Genomic DNA, 19,473 nt, shown 5'->3' with positions numbered 1-19,473 from the left:
TTGATTACGAGCATGCATGGAATTTTGTGTGTCGGAAATTGTGTACACACGATCGGAATTTCAGACAACAGATTTTGTTGACGTAAAATTTGAGATCCAGATCTCAAATTTTGTTTGTCAGAAATTCTGATGGAAAATGTCCAATAGAGCCTACACATGGTCGGAATATGCGTTACTGCAGGTTTAACTCCGTATATTTCAGTGCATAACCTTCCGTTTAACGCTGTATATTTCAGTGCGTTACGTCAAACAGTAAGAGATCGTTTTCCATCCCCAGAACCCTTGGGAGTAGTACATGACTGGGAGGAGTTAAAACATACACTAGGGAACACAGTTAACCCATTGATCGCCCCCTAGTGTTAACCCCCTCCCTGCCAGTGACATTTATACAGTAATCAGTGCATTTTTAGAGCACTGATGGCTGTATAAATGTCAGTCAACCCAAAAATGTGTCAAAAGTGTCCGATGTGACTGCCATAATGTCACAGTCTCAATAAAAATCGCAGATCACCGCCATTACTAGTAAAAATAAAAATAATAATAAAAATGCCATAAATCTATCCCCTATTTTGTAGACGCTACTCCAATCATCTTTATTTTAGTGTGAATCTAGGGATAGTTCAGTCAGTGTGAGTGTAGTGACCACCATTTATCTTTACATTAGTGTGAATCTAGGGATAGTTCAGTCAGTACGAGTGTAGTGACCATCATTCATCTTTACATTAGTGTGAATCTAGGGATAGTTCAGTCAGTGTGAGTGTAGTGACCGTTTAACACAGTATATTTCATTGCATTACTGCAAGTTTAACGCCGTATATTTCAGTGTGTTACGTGCCAATTAATGCAGTTTATTTCAGTGCGTTACTGCAAGTTTAAAGGGGTTGTAAAGGTATACATTTTTTCACCTTAATGCATTCTATGCATTAAGGTGAAAAAACTTTTGAAAATACTGCCGCCCCCAGCCCCCCCGTTTTACTTACCTGACACCTCGAAACTCGGCCGCTCGCTCCCGACCTCCATTCAGCCGATCAGCCTGGTCGCTGATTGGCTATAGTGGATGGATTGAAAGCAGCGCAGCCATTGGCTCGCGCTGCTGTCAATCACAGCCAATGACGCGGCGCGCCGGGGGCGGGGCCGAGTGATACAGCGAGCGACTATAGCCGCCGGCTGTATCACGGGAGCGCGCCCGCAATAACTAACCACCATGCGAGAGAGCTCACATTAAGGTGGTTAGTTATTGCGGGGAGGAGCTGAGACAGATGCCGAGGGACCCCAGAAGAGCAGGTTCGGGGCCACTCTGTGCAGAACGAGCTGCACAGTGAAGGTAAGTATAACATGTTTGTTATTTTTAAAAAAAAAAAAATTTACCTTTACAACCCCTTTAACACTTTTATCTTTCTGTGCGTTAGTGCATGTTTAATGCAGTACATTTCAGTACGTTACTGCAAGCTTAACGCCATATATTTCAGCGTGTTACCTTCCGTTTAACGCTGTATATTTCAACGCGTTACCTTCCATTTAACGCAGTATAGCTTAGTGCGTTACTGCCAGTTTACCGCCTTTTATTTCAGTGCATTACTTGTCGTTTAACGCAGTATATTTCTGTGCGTTTGTGCACGCTTAACACAGTATATTTCAGTGTGCTACTGCAAGTTTAACGCCGTATGTTTTAGTGCATTAATTTCCATTTAACGCCGTATATTTCAGTGCATTACTGCAATTTTACCGCCTTATATTTCAGTGCGTTACATGTCGTTTAACGCAGTACATTTCTGTGCGTTAGTGCACGCTTAACGCAGTATATTTCAATGCGTTACTGCAGGTTTAACGCTGTATATTTCAGTGCGTTACGTCAAACAGTAAGAGATGGTTTTCCATCCCCAGAACCCTTGGGAGTAGTACATGACTGGGAGGAGGCAGTTCCAGATACTGTAATCCTTGGTGACCCCGAGGAGTCTGCTTCTTATGCCTCCGCAAATTTGCGGTGCATGGACTCCCTCATGCTTCAAAGCCTGAAAAAGGACCCAAGAATTCGTGGCATAAAGGAGAAGCATCACTATTGGTTGGTAACCTTCCTTGATCACCGTTACAAGGGGAAAGTCTCAGAACACCTTAACCACTTGCCGACCAGCCGCCGTCATTATACTGCGGCAGGTCAGCACGATCCCACGAACCGTCGTAGCTGTACATCGGTTCCTTTAAGCGGGATAGCAGGAGCGCGTTACCGCCATTACTAGTAAAAATAAAAATAATAATAAAAATGCCATAAATCTATCCCCTATTTTGTAGACGCTATAACTTTTGTGCAAACCAATCAATATACACTTGATTTTTATTACTAAAAATGATTTTTATTACTAAAAATATATAGACAAATACATATTGGCCTAAACTGAGAAAAAAATGAGCTTTTTTAAAAAAAATTTGGGGATATTTATTATAGCAAAAAGTACAAAATATTGTGTTTTTTTCAAATTTGTCCCTCTTTTTTTGTTTATAGAGCAAAAAATTAAAAAAATCGCAGAGGTGATCAAATACCACCAAAAGAAAGCGATATTTGTGGGAAAAAAAGGACGTCAATTTTGTTTTGGTACAGCGTCGCACGACCGCTCAATTGTCAGTTAAAGCGACACAGTGTCGTATTGCAAAAAACGGCCTGGTCATTGAGCAGCCAAATCTTCTGGGGCTGAAGTGGTTAAAGAGAAGTTTATCTAACGCTTTTCCCAACTGGTAGGTTACATTGTCATGGAAAATGTAGTTTTGAGGCTTCTGTTGGTCAAGAGAGGAGCGGTGGAAAAAGCGGCCACCTAAGTGAAGCATTTCACAATTGTTTTAGTCCTCGCTGCCCAGGGCTGTCAGCTTTCACATCCCATCGGCAGCGTCTGCATCACATGGTGGATAATTATGTAGGGGCAAAAACAGAGAGAGCTTGGAGAGCTTTCCAGACGACTGTCCACTGGCTTACTGGGTCATGAGAATAGACCACTGGCCAAAACTTGCCCAGTATGCAATTGAGCTGCTGGGCTGCCCTGCATCCAGCATGCTTTCCGAATTGGCATTCAGTGCTGCTGGAGGTTTTGTTACTGATAATAGAACGGGTCTGTCCACAGACTCCGTGGCCCGTCTGACATTTATCAAAATGAATCAGTCATGGATTACCAGCAGCTATGAAGCGCCTGATGCCGATGTCGCAGATTAATTGCTTTTGGGATGTTGAATCTCTGCAGAACTTCTAGGCTGCCTAGATTTGTGGGTGTTGATTTCATCTGGAAGAAGGTTTTTGGTGTAGGTTTCATGGGCACAATTAACACCCAAAGACCAATTTTTCCACACCTGTTTGACAGGTGCATATCATTCCAATTTTTGACAGCAAGGCCAATTCTTGCTTTCATCCAGAGTACCTCTTATAGGGTTACGATGTGAAGGTGGCACCGACACCCAAGGACCAATTTTTCCGCACCTGTTTGACAGGTGCATATCTGTAGCACTACCCCCGCAGGAGCCGCTTAAGTATGTTTGTTGCGTACTCTGCCTCTCAACCCCAGTAACAGTCTCTGCCCCTCTTGGCACACCTGGCAAAAGTGTAAGTGCAATGACCAATAAGAAACACACACATTATGATAAAACACAGAAATTGTCTTTACTGCGATATTTCTATGGAAAAGTAACAGACAATAACAGTATATACAGTATATTCAAGTAATCAACTAGAGAACAATAACTTAGATTAAGAGTAATATAGCTCAATACTATATTCAGGCTGCTTTCAGGGAATCCGAAAGCTGAGAATGTCCCCAAGAGCAGAGGCACACTTAAATGGCAAATACATCACAACTTGACACTTTATATCGGATTGGTTACTTCTACTCAAATTTGGCTCTATGAATCCAGGCAGGAGGGGAGCAGAAGACTGACCCACTTTATTTTATTTTATTCTTCTGTCTCCTGACACCACAGGCCCAACGGCAAACACTGTATTCAAATCAATATTTATTGGCTTAGCTTCCCAGATAACTTTCCCGCACACACACTGCATATACAGAGCCCTGAGTAAGTGTGTGCGGGCATGTATGGCAGTAGTAACTTCAGTCCCTTTGAAGAAAGATGAGGCTTTGTATCTTCAGCTAGCCACTCTCATTGGTGCACTTAAAATCCTGAATAGCAGGGTCAGACAACACAACTGGCCCGGATTATCAAGTAAAGAATGCATTATCTTCCTCAGCAAGGTGACAGGACAATGGTGTCTGTATACAGTGTCTCTGTATCTGAATGGCCTTGTGTCTAGTGGGATTACAGGTGTCAGCAAGGTGACTAGGAGCGATGATGTCTGTATACAGTGTCCATACAACTCTGTGTGCAAATGGGCAAAAGCCCTCTCACCCAATCCTGCAGTCAAGGCCCAAATGAACGTCCTAAAACAGTCAGGCTCTTCTAGTGACCCGACTGGTCACCTCACACTGGAATGCTTCACACTGTCGATGCAGGTGTGTCTGGATTTGCACGTGGGATCCCCCTCTCTCAGGCTGGATGTCCCCGACTGTCTGTGGATGCCTGAAATCACGCAGTAGACTGACCTGGGAGGCAGCACCTCTCCCCTAGGTCTAGTCTCTTCCTCTGCCTTGTGGAGTCTGAAAATCTCCTCAGCAGTGCTGGGACAAGGCCATTTGGTGCCCAGGGCGAAGATGGCAAACTGCGCCCCCATCCCCCCCCCCCCCCCCCCCGTTTTTAATAAAGAATCAATGTTGTTTCAAAACAAGAATATACTTAAAACAATACAAGTTCAATTATGTTTAATGCGATAGAAACAGAGTTCACTCACACATTTTAATATGTATTGTTATTGGAGGCACTTTGAAATAATAATAATAATGCAACAAATGTGCTTGTAGAAAGGTCTGGTTAACTGTTTTTTCTGTCAAGGCCCATGTGAACATATTAAAGTTTTCAGTTTTGCATTATTTTGTGTGAGGTAGTGCCCCAATACCAAATATGGGTATGGCTGGGTATGGCCGAGCATGGCTGGGTATGGCTGAGTATGGCTGGGTATGGCTGGGTATGGCAGAGTATGGCTGGGTATCACCGAGTATTGCAGAGTATGGCTGGGAATGGCAGGGTATAGCTGGGTATCACCGAGTATTGCAGAGTATTGCAGAGTATGGCAGGTTATCGCCGAGTATCACAGAGTATTGCAGAGTATGGCTGGGTATTGCAGAGTACTGCGGGGTATTGCAGAGTACTGCGGGGTATTGCAGAGTACTGCAGGGTATTGCAGAGTACTGCAGGGTATTGCAGAGTACTGCAGGGTATTGCAGTGTATTGCAGGTTATTGCACGGTATTGCGGGGTATTGTAGAGTATTGCACAGTATTACAGGTATTGCAGAGTATTGCGGGGTATTGCAGAGTATTTCAGGGTATTGCAGAGTATTGCACAGTATTATGGGGTATTGAAGAGTATTGCGGGGTATTGCAGAGTATTGCGGGGTATTGCAGAGTATTGGTCATTAACCTCGCCTCAGCCTCCTCCCCTCCCCCAATCCAGCCATTTATTAATCTGTTTTTTTTAGTGTTTACTTTTACACAAGTTCAGTCAGAACACTGGCACACACTGCAATCTAAATCTTCTACCTTAACTTCCTTAACTTCCAGAATCCAGCAGCAGCTACACTAGAGCCAGCCAGCCAGGCAGGCAGCAGCTCCTCAGCTCTTCAGCTCCTTGAGGTAACAGTGCGCCGACACAGCTCCCTGCGCTCCTCTGCGTCCTCCCACCTCGCCTCCGGCCGTGAGTGATGTCACGGCGCTGGCAGGGACTACGGGACTGAGGGAAGGGAGGATGCAGGAGCGCACGAACTCAGCAATTTGTACAGTGCCGCTGGGCGCTGGCAATGCAATATGACACTTGTAGTATGGTCACTTGTCTTAGTTGTACACACTGGCGGGCGGCGGCCGTGGCAGAACTTCACCTGCAGGCTGCGCCCCCCCCCCCCCATAGCAAATGGTACCGCCCAGGGCCCGTGTCCCTTCTGCCCCTGCCTTGTACCGGCTCTGCTCCTCAGATCAGCAAGATGGAGTCTCTAGTTCCTTTGCCCCCAGAGCATGCTGGCTCTTGTAGTTCTGTGTCCATAGAAAGCTATGGGCCTGTTTTTGATGGGGACTACATATCCCAGAATACTTTGCAGCTGCTGCTTGTTAAAGTCCTGATTTGCTCCTGTAATTGCTCCTGTCATTGGATCTCCTCCTCCTGCCAATAGGGACACAGGTTAGGGTGCAGAGTGAGTAGCTCTGTGTGTCTGTGTGTGTGTCTCCCAACAGAGAGAAGAGGAGAGGGAAGGGGGAAATTCCACCGCAGCTTCTGGCAGGCACTTTCTTTCTCACAGAAGAACCCTGGTCAGCTTGGCCAGGCCATGAGATATTCAGGGCACCTGCTACATATCATTGCAATTTTGAACAGCAAGGAAAATTCTTGATTTTATCAAGAGTACCTCTTATAGGGTTACGGTGTGAAGGCACCACCGACACCCAAAGAACAATTTTACCACACCTGTTTGACAGGTGCATATTATTGCAATTTTTGACAGCAGGGCCAATTTTTGCTTTCATCAAGAGTACCTCTATAGTGTTACGGTGTGAAGGCGCCACGACACACAAAGGCCAATTTTTCCACACTCGTCCCCACCCACTTTCCTGACCTGCTGGGCTGCGTTCTTGGACAAGGGTCTGGTATGGATTTTGGGGGGGGGAACCCGTGCCGTTTTTTTTTTTTATTTGGCGTGGAGTTTCCCCTAAATATTCATACCAGACACAAAGTGCCTGGCATCGTCGGGATCAAAGTAGAATCCCTGCTCATTAAAGTCAGACTTCAAGTCGCAGGGCAAAGTCGGATCCACAGACGTACGACTGTCGTGTCGTACCAGTGTGAACCCGGCCTTCAGGAGGTAGGTGGAATGAGAAGGGAAGCGGATCAACTCTTTCACGCTTGCAGCAGCTGATACTACCACCACCACAGTAGAAGATCAATGCTGTGGGTAGGACCCGGCGGCAGTGGAGAGAAGATTTCCACTGTCCCAGTCACACTGATTATGACATTGAAAGTAGCATTTCAGTGCTACTAAAGGTGTGACTTGGAAGACATCTGTGCTACTTCATGCACAGATGTCTATGCAACTCGCACCTGAACTTGATAAATGGAGTTGGATTCGCACCGATTTGACCGCTAATGCGGACAATAGGGGATGACTTGTCATGTGATTTGAAACTGTCAAATCGCATGACAAGTCACACTGGTGTGACGGGGGGCTCAAGGTATGCCTTGCTGATGCATAAGTGTAACTAAACAAGCCATAAGTGAAAATACAGGTGGCAAGTCAGAAGGTAAGCAAGTTTGAGGTTTATCACATTGTCTCTGTGCGTTGTGCAACTGGTCAATATGACAACACCAGATATGTTGTCTGTTACTTTCTGCATGGACATGTTTACTAAGTAACAATTGTTGGTAGCTATTTGTTAATCCTCTGTAGACCCTAGCCAAACCAGTTTGTCCAATGCTATGCTGTCACAAGATCCTCTTCCTTTCCTCTGTGACATTAATTTGGCCATTGCTGACAAGACGATTAAAATCTGGTTTAAACAATGCTAAATATAAGCAGAGGTTGTAACCCATAAGTAGCACTAAAGGTATGCAGCTAGTTGTAGCATAAACTGACTTCTGATATGGGTATGAAAAAAATGTATTTATTTGAGGTATAGCTATACTGCCGACAATTTACACTGCTTTACATATATACTCTACATTCACATCAGTCCCCGCCCTCAAGGAGCTTACAATTTAAGGTCCCTAACTCACATACATACATACATACATACATACATACATACACACTTCCTCTTTACTGCTCTTTCCTCCTCACACACTATTTTCCTCTCCACTCACTTGTTTACCTGCACTTTGGTGTTGGGCTCTAGCAACCTCCCACAATAAAGAGTATTTACAGTATACCCAATATATATTTTTAATTATGAAGCCCACTCACACCACTATCTGGACCTTTGTCTTTCATCTTCTTGGGGATCATGTCTATGCACCCGGTCCTTCTTTTGCGGGTCCCTTCCACAACTCCCGGTACAGACAATTTGGGCCGGGAGCTCTCTCTCCCTTTCTTTTTTGTACATATCCTCCCCATTGAGGGGTACAACATTGGATCATACTGGTCTAATCATGTTTTGTTATATAGATTTGCGTGCACCCGCCCCTGAAGAGTGGTATTATCCGCGAAACGCGTCAGCCTAATTGGATGCACTTATTCTCATACAGATGCCTCTACTCATTACATTATCTTGATTTTACCACCTACTATGTATGTTTTATTACATCCAGGATTTGTTCCATACCACACAATGGTTGGCTGGTTGCTACTAATGTTTGGTTCTATATATGGTCTGTAATATGTTATTGACAAATGTATTCATTGCTGCATGTATCCTGTCATTCTGCCACGTTCCTTGTTTCACCAATAAAACATATTTTTGATATCGACTCATCTTGTAGCCATGTGTACTCACCTCATTCAAAGTCCCAAAAAAAAACCCCTTTCTTTAGGTCCTGGGATAAAACATATCGAGAGCGACTTCAGGAAATTAATATGTACAGTCTGGAGGAAAAAAGGGAAATGGGAGACATGATTGAAACCTTTAAATACATCAATGAATAAGGATCAGGAAGGCAGTTTTTTCAATATGAAACCAAAATAAAGAACTGGAGGAAAGTTCAAAACTAATCTTAGAAAGTATTATTTTACTAAAAGTGTGGTTGATGATTGGAATAAACCAACAGAGGTAGTGAGACAGTCAACAGTAAATGGCTTCAAACATGCTTGGGATAAACATAATTCTATAGTCAGACAACAAGGTTAAAGAAAAAAAAAAAAAACTAAAAAAACCCAAAACAAAACAAAAAAATGAGCAGACTCGATGGACTACTCAGTCTTTTTCTGCTGTCATTTTTCTATGTTTCTAAGCAAACACCATGAAGGTAGCATCACGGTTGGGATTCGACCCAACCAATCTAGAGCTCACAGGCAGAGGCGCTAACCTCTAAGCTGCTGTGAATTTGTACTAGTGTTCCACTGGTCTGTGATGTAAATCTAAGTGCGTCTTTTATAGATTGTATGCCTCTTTCCAACAGAGTTTAGTACTTGCTTATTTCCACTGCACTTTATAAACAACTGAAATTCATCAAAAGTAAACTGGGGCTTATTATCACTGACAATGTTAAGCTGGATATACTCCTTTTGAAATTCACCAGCATTTGATCAGCTGTTGATTGGTGTATTCTAAACAGGGGAGGGGGTTCCCTGTGGTCAGAATATAATAGCTCAGCGAAGGAGATCCCTGCATCCCTGCATCCACATCGCTTGTGTTGATGCAGAAATGTGGTTGAACAGTGGACAATTATTTCTGCACAAAGTTTAGTTATCTGTTTAGAATACGCATGGTTTGTACAATTTAAAGACGCAGATTGATGCACTTTATTGGATGGTCTGTACAGTGTAAAAGTTCCATATAACCAACCAGTTGAAGATCAGGCCTTTTTCTGACACTTTTTGTTTAGAAATCAGTATTTTTTTGCTAGAAAACTACTTAGAACCCCCATATTTTTTTTCTTAACAGAGGCCTTAGAGAACAAAATGGTGGGTTTTGCATTTTTTTTATGTCACACAGTATTTGCGCAGTCTTTTATTGCTGTCACAAGGAATGTAAACAGCAATGGACAGTGACAGGTACTCTTTATGGAGAGATCTGGGGTCTTTGAGACCTCAGATATCTCCTCTGCCCTTAGGCTCCATTCACATTTGTATGACTCCAAAGTTCCTGCTAACTTTGGATGGGTGCAACTTGGATATGACTTTGCCTTTGACCAGTGATAATGGACAACTGTTGCACAAGTGTCACATCTATAACATTCAGGTGTGACGTTCATGAAACTTTTGAACATGAATATTGAGCCAATCAGAGGGCTTGGCTGCCATCACCAGTTGTTCAGTGGAGAGACGGAGCAGCGAGATGCCTATGTAAATAAGGCAAACCGCTGATTTATCAGGGAGCAAAAGAGAGATCTTGTGTTTCAGCTAAGCTGAAACACGGATCTCTCTTTTTCTCTGGTGAATCCATCCTCACAGTTAGTAAGTACCTCCCACAGACACACTTAACCCCTTGATCACCCCTGGTGTTAACTCCTTCCTTGCCATTATCATTTATACAGTGACAGTGCATTTTTTAAGCACTGATCACAGTATTGGTGTCACTGGTCCCCAAAAAGTGTCACTTAATGTCCAATTTGTCTGCGGCAATGTCACAGTCCCACTAAAAATCACCGATCGCTGCCATTACTAGTAAAAAAAAAAAATGCCATAAAAATATCTCATAGTTTGTAGACACGATAACTTTTGCGCAAACCAATCAATATATGCTTATTGGGATTTTTTTACCAAAAATATGTAGCAGAATACATATTGGCCTAAACTGATGAAGAAATGAGATTTTTTTTACATTTTTTTTATTGGGAATGTTTTATAGCAGAAAGTAAAAAAAAATAGTTTTTTTTTTTAATTTAAAATTGTCGTTCCTTTTTTGTTTATAGCGCAAAAAATAAAGACTGCAGAGGTGATCAAATACCGCCAAAACAAAGCTCTATTTGTGGGGGAAAATAAGGAAATAAACTCTGTTTGGGTACATCGCACGAAGGTGCAATTGTCAGTTAAAACGACGCAGTGCCGCATCGCAAAAAATGGCCTGGTCATGAAGGGGGTAAAAGCTTCGGGGGATGGGGTGGCTAATGCGCTATACATTTGTATTAGGGTTGCCTTGCCACCTGTCTGGAATTCATCCAGACAGTTCGGGTTTTGAATCATGTGTCCGGGTTTCAGACCATCTGAAACCCGGACACATTATTCAGACCGGACTCTGGCTTCCCATCAGGGTTGCTGTCTGCAGTTGTCTAAGCCAAGAGTGTAATGTGTTCTCAGTGTTCCCCCTTAAATCAGGGTTCCCAGAGCATCCCTTAGGTCAGAGTCCCCAGAGCATCCCTTAGGTCAGAGTCCCCAGAGCATCCCTTAGGTCAGAGTCCCCAGAGTTCTCCCTTAAATCAGTCTGCAGAGTCCCCTCTTACAGTGTAGGGGAACTCTGCGGGTTCGGGTTAAAAAGGGGAACTCTGCGGGTTCGGGTTAAAAAGGGGAACTCTGCGGGTTCGGGTTAAAAAGGGGAACTCTGCGGGTTCGGGTTAAAAAGGGGAACTCTGCGGGTTCGGGTTAAAAAGGGGAACTCTGCGGGTTCGGGTTAAAAAGGGGAACTCTGCGGGTTCGGGTTAAAAAGGGGAACTCTGTGGGTTCGGGTTAAAAAGGGGAACTCTGCGGGTTCGGGTTAAAAAGGGGAACTCTGCGGGTTCGGGTTAAAAAGGGGAACTCTGCGGGTTCAGGTTAAAAAGGGGAACTCTGCGGATTCAGATTTAAAAGGGGAACTCTGTGGACTCTGATGTAAGACAGGCTCTTGTGATTAACTTCATATGATTATAAATGTTATTTAATCACAAAATGTATATACTGCATAGTATATGCTGTTAAAAAAAAGAAAAGAAAATGCTGTGCTCTGCTAAAGTGTTGGGGTTTAACTGGAAGAAAAGGTGGCAGCCCTAATTTGTATATGATTTTGTACTGATTTAGGATATGTGGGCATATTTTTAGCTCTGAGTTGAGATCTAGCAAACTTTAGGTCTTCCCTGTCTATATACACTTGGAGTGATAGGCGTTTGGCCATTGTGGAAGATCTGTGACACCAAAGTAAGGGGCACATTACCAGAGACATTGGTGTCATGCTGTACCCTGCTGACCTATACACTGTCTCCCTATAGGAGACTTCTCTGTGATCACGTATATGAGAGGTGATCACACGGACTCCTCCCTGACAGTGATCAGGTATGTAGACAGATCAGCCCCTCCCCCTCCTGATCGCCGTCACGGAGGGGGCGGGCGGATGGCAGTGATATGTTGCTGGTGAGGAGGAGCCGATCGTTTCTCCGGAGCTGTGTGCAGTTCCTGGTAGTATCTCAGCCCGCAGCCTCGGTTGGTGGCACGGATCGGACTGACGGTTATTTCTTAGACTGCAGGGCCGGCGATCTGTGCGGTGTGCCCCGGACCGAGCAGCAGAGGGCGATCGGAGCGATGGCAGAGGAGCAGCGGGTGGAGGAGGCGGAGAGGTGAGCGGGCACAGCATGGACGGAGGGGTGTATGATCCGTCCTATAGAGCAGAGTGCAGGTGAAGGGGGCGTGGTCACATGATGGCCGTGTATGGGGGGGGCACCATAGGATCCTACACAAACTTTACAACTGGGGACACACTTGTGTATTATAAGCCTGTTACACTCCCCACATAGCCTCCCCCTTTTTTTTTCTACTTTTTTTTATCCTTCCCTACCAGGTCAATTCTGGCATGTCTCTCCTACATGTAAAAATCATCAATTTTGTTAATTATTACTCAGAACCCCCAAACGTATATTCCCCCCCCCCCTTTTTTTTTTTTTTATTTTTAGCAGAGACCTTAAAGAATAAAATCGTGGGTGTTGCATTTTTTTTTCTTTTTAATATTGCACAGTATATATGCAACAATTTTTCAAGCATAATTTTTTTTTTTTTGGGGGGGGATACACTTTAACCGCTTGCCGACCAGCTGCAGTCATACTGCGGCAGGTTGGCTAGTTTCCCGTGAATCGCCATAGGTATATGTCGGCTCGTGAACTCAATTGGCCAGCAGGGGGGAGCCCATCAGTTGGTACGGCAGACTCAATGTCCGCTGGCCACCCGCGATCAGCGCCCCCCCCTCCCCTCCCCTCCGCAGTGACAAAACAGGCATCTGCCTGTGTAAATAAGCAGGGGAGATCACACAGATCCTGTCTTTCTGCTAAACAGGGAAACGGGGTACTGCGTGACTGGAGAAACGCACAGATCTATTGCACAAAATGGCCTGGTCAAGAAGTGGGTAAATCCTCCCGGGCTGAAGTGGTTAATGAATTTTAATGCCAAAAAAAAACACAATAACCCATTTTTTTTTTTTTTTTTGGTAAAATATAAAAGATGTAATTCTGATACCTAACATGTCACGCTTTTAAATTGGAATGGCGCCAGTCTACAGTACTTTAAAAATCTCCGTAGGCGACGCTTTAAAATTTCTTTACAGGTTATCAGGTTAAGGTTACAGAGGAGGTCTACTGCTAGAATTATTGCTCTCGCTCTGATGTTTGCGGCGATACCTCACATGTGTAGTGCGAACACCGTTTACATATGCGGGTGCTGTTTTTTATAGATCGTTTTTAAGTCTTATTACAAGAAATGTAAACATCCCTTGTAATAGAGATAAGGCATTCATTTCTCCCCTACAATGGAAAGTATGAGATTAAAAAAAAAAAAAAAAAAAAACTTGATCTCTGCTTTCCATGAAAAAAAAAATGGCAGAGTTTACATTTGCCAGAACCGGAAGTGACATCATGACGTTGCTTCTGGCCTCCCAGGACCATAGAGGGAACCTAGAGAGGCTGGGGGTAAGGGTATGGGGACAGACATCCCCTTTCGCTGCCTGTAAAAGCAATCCTGCGGCTAATCGGCTGCTAGGATGGCTTTTACATAAAAGGGAATCCCTGGCTAAAAAATAAGATACCGGGATGGTGCCTGTAGCTGCAGACGTCATCCCAGTATAACCACTTCAACCTAAGGATGTCCTACAGCCAGGAAGTGAGATATATATATATATATATATATATATATATATATATATATATATATATATATATATATATATATATATATATATATATATATATATATATATATATATATATATATATAGTGTGTTCTCTTAGGGATAGTTCAATACAGGTCCAGTGCATGGAGAACGTTCATAACAGTGAGGGGGGGGGGGGGGGGTTACTATGACTAGAGCAGACCAAATCTGGAGCAGTTGTGCATGTAACCTATCAACTTCTAGTTTTCATTTTCAAAGCTTTATGGAACAAACTGAAGCAAGAAGCTGGTTGGTTACTATGCACTACAACTCCAGATTCTGCTTGCTGTAGTCGATTTTCCACCCATGTGTGGTGGTGTGTGCTGCATACAAATGCAGTGCATAGTGCTGAATGTAAGGTGACCTCCAACTTTTCCTTCCCAAAAACAACAGATGCATTGTGCATGTAAATGAATCACAACCCTACTGTCAGTTTGCGTGTAACTTACCCCCTTTACACAGCAGGTTTCTATGTCTGTAATGTCACTCCTCTTCCTGGCTGAATTTCTAAGTTCCCGGACTTCCTGTTTCTTTCCTTTTACCAGTTCTGATACTACATCTCCCATGATCCTTTGGTTAGAGAGCAGGGCTCTGGGAGGGCAGGATCTGAGGGGTTGGAGGTCCTGTTCACACAGGTCTGCATATTTAACTGGGCAGGATTGAATTTGAATCGTGATCCTAATAATTCAGTCCCACCCACCATCAGAGCTGTGAAGGAAGTTCCATCATTTGCAGAGTCTGAAAGACTACTACGTGGGGTATTATAGACTCTAGCTGCTGTAGGAAGTGGCCGTGGAAGAGACAGAGTACCTAACTAAGCTTAAACCAGTTCCCACCCCCATTCTAAGCCCTCTGTATGGAAAATGCTGTAGAGCTGCACGATTAATTGTTAAAGAATCAAAATTGTGATTCTACCCTCCTCCCGATCTTAAAACAGTGTTTTCTGGATTCTATGTAACAAGTGAAAAGTTCTCTGCTTACTTCTGACAAAAAAAAAAATCCAGGCAGCCTGCCAAGTTTATCTATCTCAACAGCAGAGATAACTATAAACATAGTAACATTTCCTTCTTAGATCAAAGAGATGAACTTCCATCTGTAAATGAGGGAAGTTTAACCACTTAAAGACAACCTTTTTACTGACACCTGTTGCTTACAAGTTTAAAATCAGTATTTTTTTTTTTTTTTTTGCTAGAAAATTACTAAGAACCCTCAAGCATTATGGTGTTTTTTTTTCTTCTTTTTTTAAGCATAGACCCTAGAGAACAAAATGGCGGTTGTTGCAATATTTTATGTCGCACTGTATTTGTGCAGCGGTCTTTCAAATGCAATTTCTTTGGGAAAAAGATACTTTAATGAATTAAGAAAAAACTAAACTGTAAAGTTAGCCCAATTTAAATTTTTTTTTTTTTTTTTTGTATAATGTGAAAGATGATGTTAAGCTGCGAGAATCTTGAGATAATGGTGACGTACGTTCTAAGCAAAAAAATCACGATTTTCATTTTAGCTAGAATCATGCAGCTCTACACTTGCCTAATCTGAGGCTGCTCTGGTCCATGCACATGATCTTCTCCCAGCACTGATTTTAGGGGAGAGGAAGGATAGCAGACAACGTATGCCCCATTGTATGTCTATGGGTGACATCCCCTCCTAGGTATTCCAGCCATTGTTGGCACTCTCTCCTCATCCCCGAAACCAGCCACTGGGGAGACAACATGAGCGAACCAGAGCATCCATAACCCTCTGTCGGCTAAAAATGGGTCACGGGAGTATTGCTGTAACTTACAGGAGAAGTATGGCCAAAATAGCTTTGGCAATACCTCTCCTTTTAACTGCTGTCAGTTTTACTGTATACATTAGAGATCTATGCCAGAAACCTAGGAATTCCACATTGAGTTCATATAACCCTAAACATAAGTGCTGCTTAGAATAGAGTCCAACCACGTACAGCTGCTAGGAATTTCTACCTTTGATTTTGAAAGGCTGCTGGTAGCAGGCTGTGTGCTATATCTTTCCCTTCCATGCACCCAGAAATGTCAGCTTTGTACGCTGCATGAGCCCTAAAGTGCCTTTTTTGGAGTCTTAAAGAGGAACTGCAGTCTGCACAGATAATTTTGTAATAAAAATATTTTTGCCATTCTGAAGCTTCTCTCCAACCACTTTGCATATTATTTTATATATACTGTGATTCTGTACTTGCTAAATATGCTGCAGAAATCTCCCTCCTTTGAGTCTGGCTGCAGCCTTTTTAACTGTGGGCAACTGAAGCTGCTGCCTGTTCACTTCCTGGATATACAGATTTACACAGACACACCTGCAGCTCTCATTGGCCCTTTTATGACTCATTCCCCCCCCTCCTGGAAAACTCTCACGTGAGTGAGCGAGAAAGCTGTGCATGTCATAAGCCTAGACTAACGACCAGACAAGAAACAGGAGGTGGGCTGTATAAGGTATTTACCGGGAGAAAGAAAAATGTTTTACTATCAAAAGTTAAAACCACAAGGGCAAAAGATTTAATAGATGGAAAGAGAGAGAGAGTGTAAATCAACTATTTTCCTGAACTTATAAAAACAGAACTTTCAGGTACTTGTAGTTCACCACTTGTGCACACAGCATGTACACTGACAGCTCTGTTCTGTACCATTCTTGGGGATGGATGAGATTTCTGTGACTATCATGCATGTTGACAACCTGCTCCTAGAATCCCGTATGGAGCAGTGTTAGTGTGCTGTACATGGAGTGTATAGATAAGTGACTTCTTATCTGATCAACGATTGTTGAAAAATGCAGGTCTTTCGATCCATGGTGTAGATAATGTAACAAATCCTAATGCCTAGTACACACTGATAGGGTTTTTTTTTTTTTTTTTTTTGTTCAACCCAAACTATGGGTTGTACTATGCAACGTTAGTACAGCGATCTTCTCTGCTGTTCCATTATGTTCTGACGTTGGGGTGCCCCACCCGCCAGAATATTCTGGTCAGCCATTGGCTGAGACCGCTGATCCTGGGCCGATCGACAGACCTTTTTCGGTCATACCCCTTTTAACAGAAGCCGGCCGAACGGTCGGCTTCTGCTGGACCAACTCTAGTACACACGGGCTGTATGTCGGTGGGTTTTTATTGAACCTGCCGATGCCACCCAACATTCGGCCTATGTGTTATAGGCTTTAGGTTTGTTTGTTGTGCTGTAGCCAATAATAGCTTGTGCTCGTTCCCGCAAATCGCCAAAGCTGTACGGCGGTCCCTTTTTAACAGCTACAGTTGGCACGTGTCCACGGCAGGGGAGCCGATGCCGGTGGCCACGATGTCCGCTGGCCACCCATGATCGCTCCACAGAGAGCCAGGGGAGTTTAGAGTGATGATAGTCTGTTCCCAGTGATTAGGAACAGCAATTTCTCTCTACTCCCAGTCAGTCCCCTCCCCCCACAGTTAGAAGCACCTCCCAGGGAACACATTTAACCCCTTAATAATCTTTAATTTACTTTAATCAGGCTTAATTGACTCCCTATTCTCCTCCATTTAATTATTATTTTCCTGCTTTTTTTTTCTTTTGTTCATGTCTATTTTATAAACAATTTTTAAAACTTTTTTTTTTTTTTTTTTGCTTTGTTAGTGAATATTTTTACACATATATATTTACACATTTCACATTGAAAAAGCGCTAAATTTAAAAAAAAAAAAAAATCAATGTAATTTGTAAATAACTTTCTTTCTCGAACATCACGGGACACAGAGCCACAGTAATTACTGATGGGTTATATAGGTATCACTGGTGATTGGACACTGGCACACCCTATCAGGAAGTTCAACCCCCTATATAATCCCTCCCCCTTGCAGGGATACCTCAGTTTTTATGCCAGTGTCTTAGGTGATGGACGTGTAAAGATGTCCTGTGCTGAGCTCCAAAGGGAATATCCTAAGATCCTATACTGGGGCAAGCCAGGCGAACCGGATCCATTCAAAGTGTCTTTTCATGGCCGAATTGAATGGTACCCGGGCCTCGTGTCCGAAGAAACGAGGTTTTACCCGTAATGCTTCTCTTTTTAGAGAGCTGGACCCTGCAGATCAGAAAATGGCTTTAAACTTCCTAATTTCTGGCGAGGTGCTTTACGGTCCCAGAACTGTTGGATCCCCTACTGATGGGGGCCCCAGTCTCTGACGGTTTTTTCAAACGGAGTCCACCGTGAGAGGTGAAGATTGGGTCTGTGTAAACAGCACCCTGCGGCTGGATAAGGTAAGAGGAGATTCCACAGAATTTTTGAGTTCTAGTGGTTTTTCTCCTTTAAGGTAAATGCATGCTATGCCTATTGTGACCACCGGGGGCTGCCAAGAGCACAAACCTACACATGCTGACTATCTGTCTCAGGTGCTCATTGCTGAATATGTCCCAGCATCTCAAGCAGGCTGCAAACAGGTAAGGTGGAAAGGGGGATTTCTCATGTTTGAATGTTCCCCCCCAGGCTAGAGAGGGGCCACAGGGGTCTAGAAAGTGGTTATACCACCCGGGCTCTGCGGCCTAATGGCCACCATCTCTGAAGATAGCCATTCAGGCAGATCTTGTTTCCCCCACCTCCCCCCCCCCCATCCCCAGCCTTTCTCCGGAAGCATGACAGGAGAGTCGACAGCGCGGGAAGCGCTCGGTTTTTTCAAAACTCGAGGGGGGGGGCGGTAGAGGAGGGGGCGGGACGTCAGCACAGGTGCTTAGACTCCCACTCAGGCCAGCTGCAGGCTATTAGAGGCACTCTGTACAGGTGCACTCAGCCTTCTGAGAGACACAGAGCTGACGGTCGCATGTAAGGTGGGACACAGGCATTCTCCTAGGCAGCATTTACTGAAGTAACACCAGACTGAGCATTGGGTAGCAAGGCTTTTAGCCAGACTACATCGCTCAGCGGGCAGTGTTCATTTGTATACCTCACACCTTGTTGCTTTGCACTATGGGTAGAAGAGGTTCAAGCACCCCAGGAACCAGAGACACTAGGGGATCTCGTTTAGGTTCTGAGGGCCCCCTGTCGGCAGCATCCTCCCCCCCCTAAAGATGGGCCAGGGACGGCTATCCGGGGAGAGCCATCGGGGTCAGGGGCTACACCTGCTTCTGGCACTTCAGCCCCTGTATATATTACACAAGAGGTTTTTTCCTCAACCATTAATGGTCTAGAGGAAAGATTAATGGCCGTGATTACGTCTTCACTCAGTGGAAGAAAACGCACTAGGCTTTCCTCTGTTCCCCAAGACCCTCAGACAGAGGAGCTCTGGGATAAAGGAGATGAATCCCTTTCAGAGGATCGGGATGGGATGGATGATTCCTCTTCGGAGGATTCAGGTGGAGAGGGACCCTCTGCGACTTCCCAAGAGGAGAAGGTCTTAGTGCAGATCCTCACTGGATTAGTCCGCTCCACATTTAAGTTGCCCATACCTGAAACTGCTAAAGAATCCTCTTCTGCTTTGGGGTCACTGAAACCTTTCCAAGCAGCACATGCTTTTCCTGTTCATAATTTACTTGAAAAGCTTATTTATTCTGAGTGGGATCACCCAGACAAATGTTTTTTTCCGCCGAGAAAGTTTTCAACACTTTATCCGATGGAAGAAAAGTTTATTAAAATGTGGGGAATACCGGCTATTGATGCCGCCATTTCCTCCGTAAATAATAGCC

General features: G+C 43.9%; 1 protein-coding gene across 1 annotated transcript in view; it reads left to right on the top strand.

Annotated features, from left to right (window-relative positions):
• The first annotated feature begins 12,011 nt into the window (after positions 1 to 12,011).
• NAPEPLD (N-acyl phosphatidylethanolamine phospholipase D) overlaps positions 12,012 to 19,473 on the top strand; it is a 62,993-nt gene continuing 55,531 nt past the window's right edge. Inside the window, exon 1 of the mRNA XM_073619604.1 lies at positions 12,012 to 12,245. Within this exon, the coding sequence (XP_073475705.1) occupies positions 12,034 to 12,245 (212 nt within the window). The 5' untranslated portion in view covers positions 12,012 to 12,033. The remainder of the gene's footprint in view (positions 12,246 to 19,473) is intronic.

This window comes from Aquarana catesbeiana, linkage group LG03 (assembly GCF_042186555.1).
Source record: "Aquarana catesbeiana isolate 2022-GZ linkage group LG03, ASM4218655v1, whole genome shotgun sequence".
NCBI classification, from domain to species: Eukaryota; Metazoa; Chordata; class Amphibia; order Anura; family Ranidae; genus Aquarana; species Aquarana catesbeiana.
Note: the sequence above shows the minus strand (reverse complement) of the source record. Positions and strands in the feature narration are given on the sequence as shown.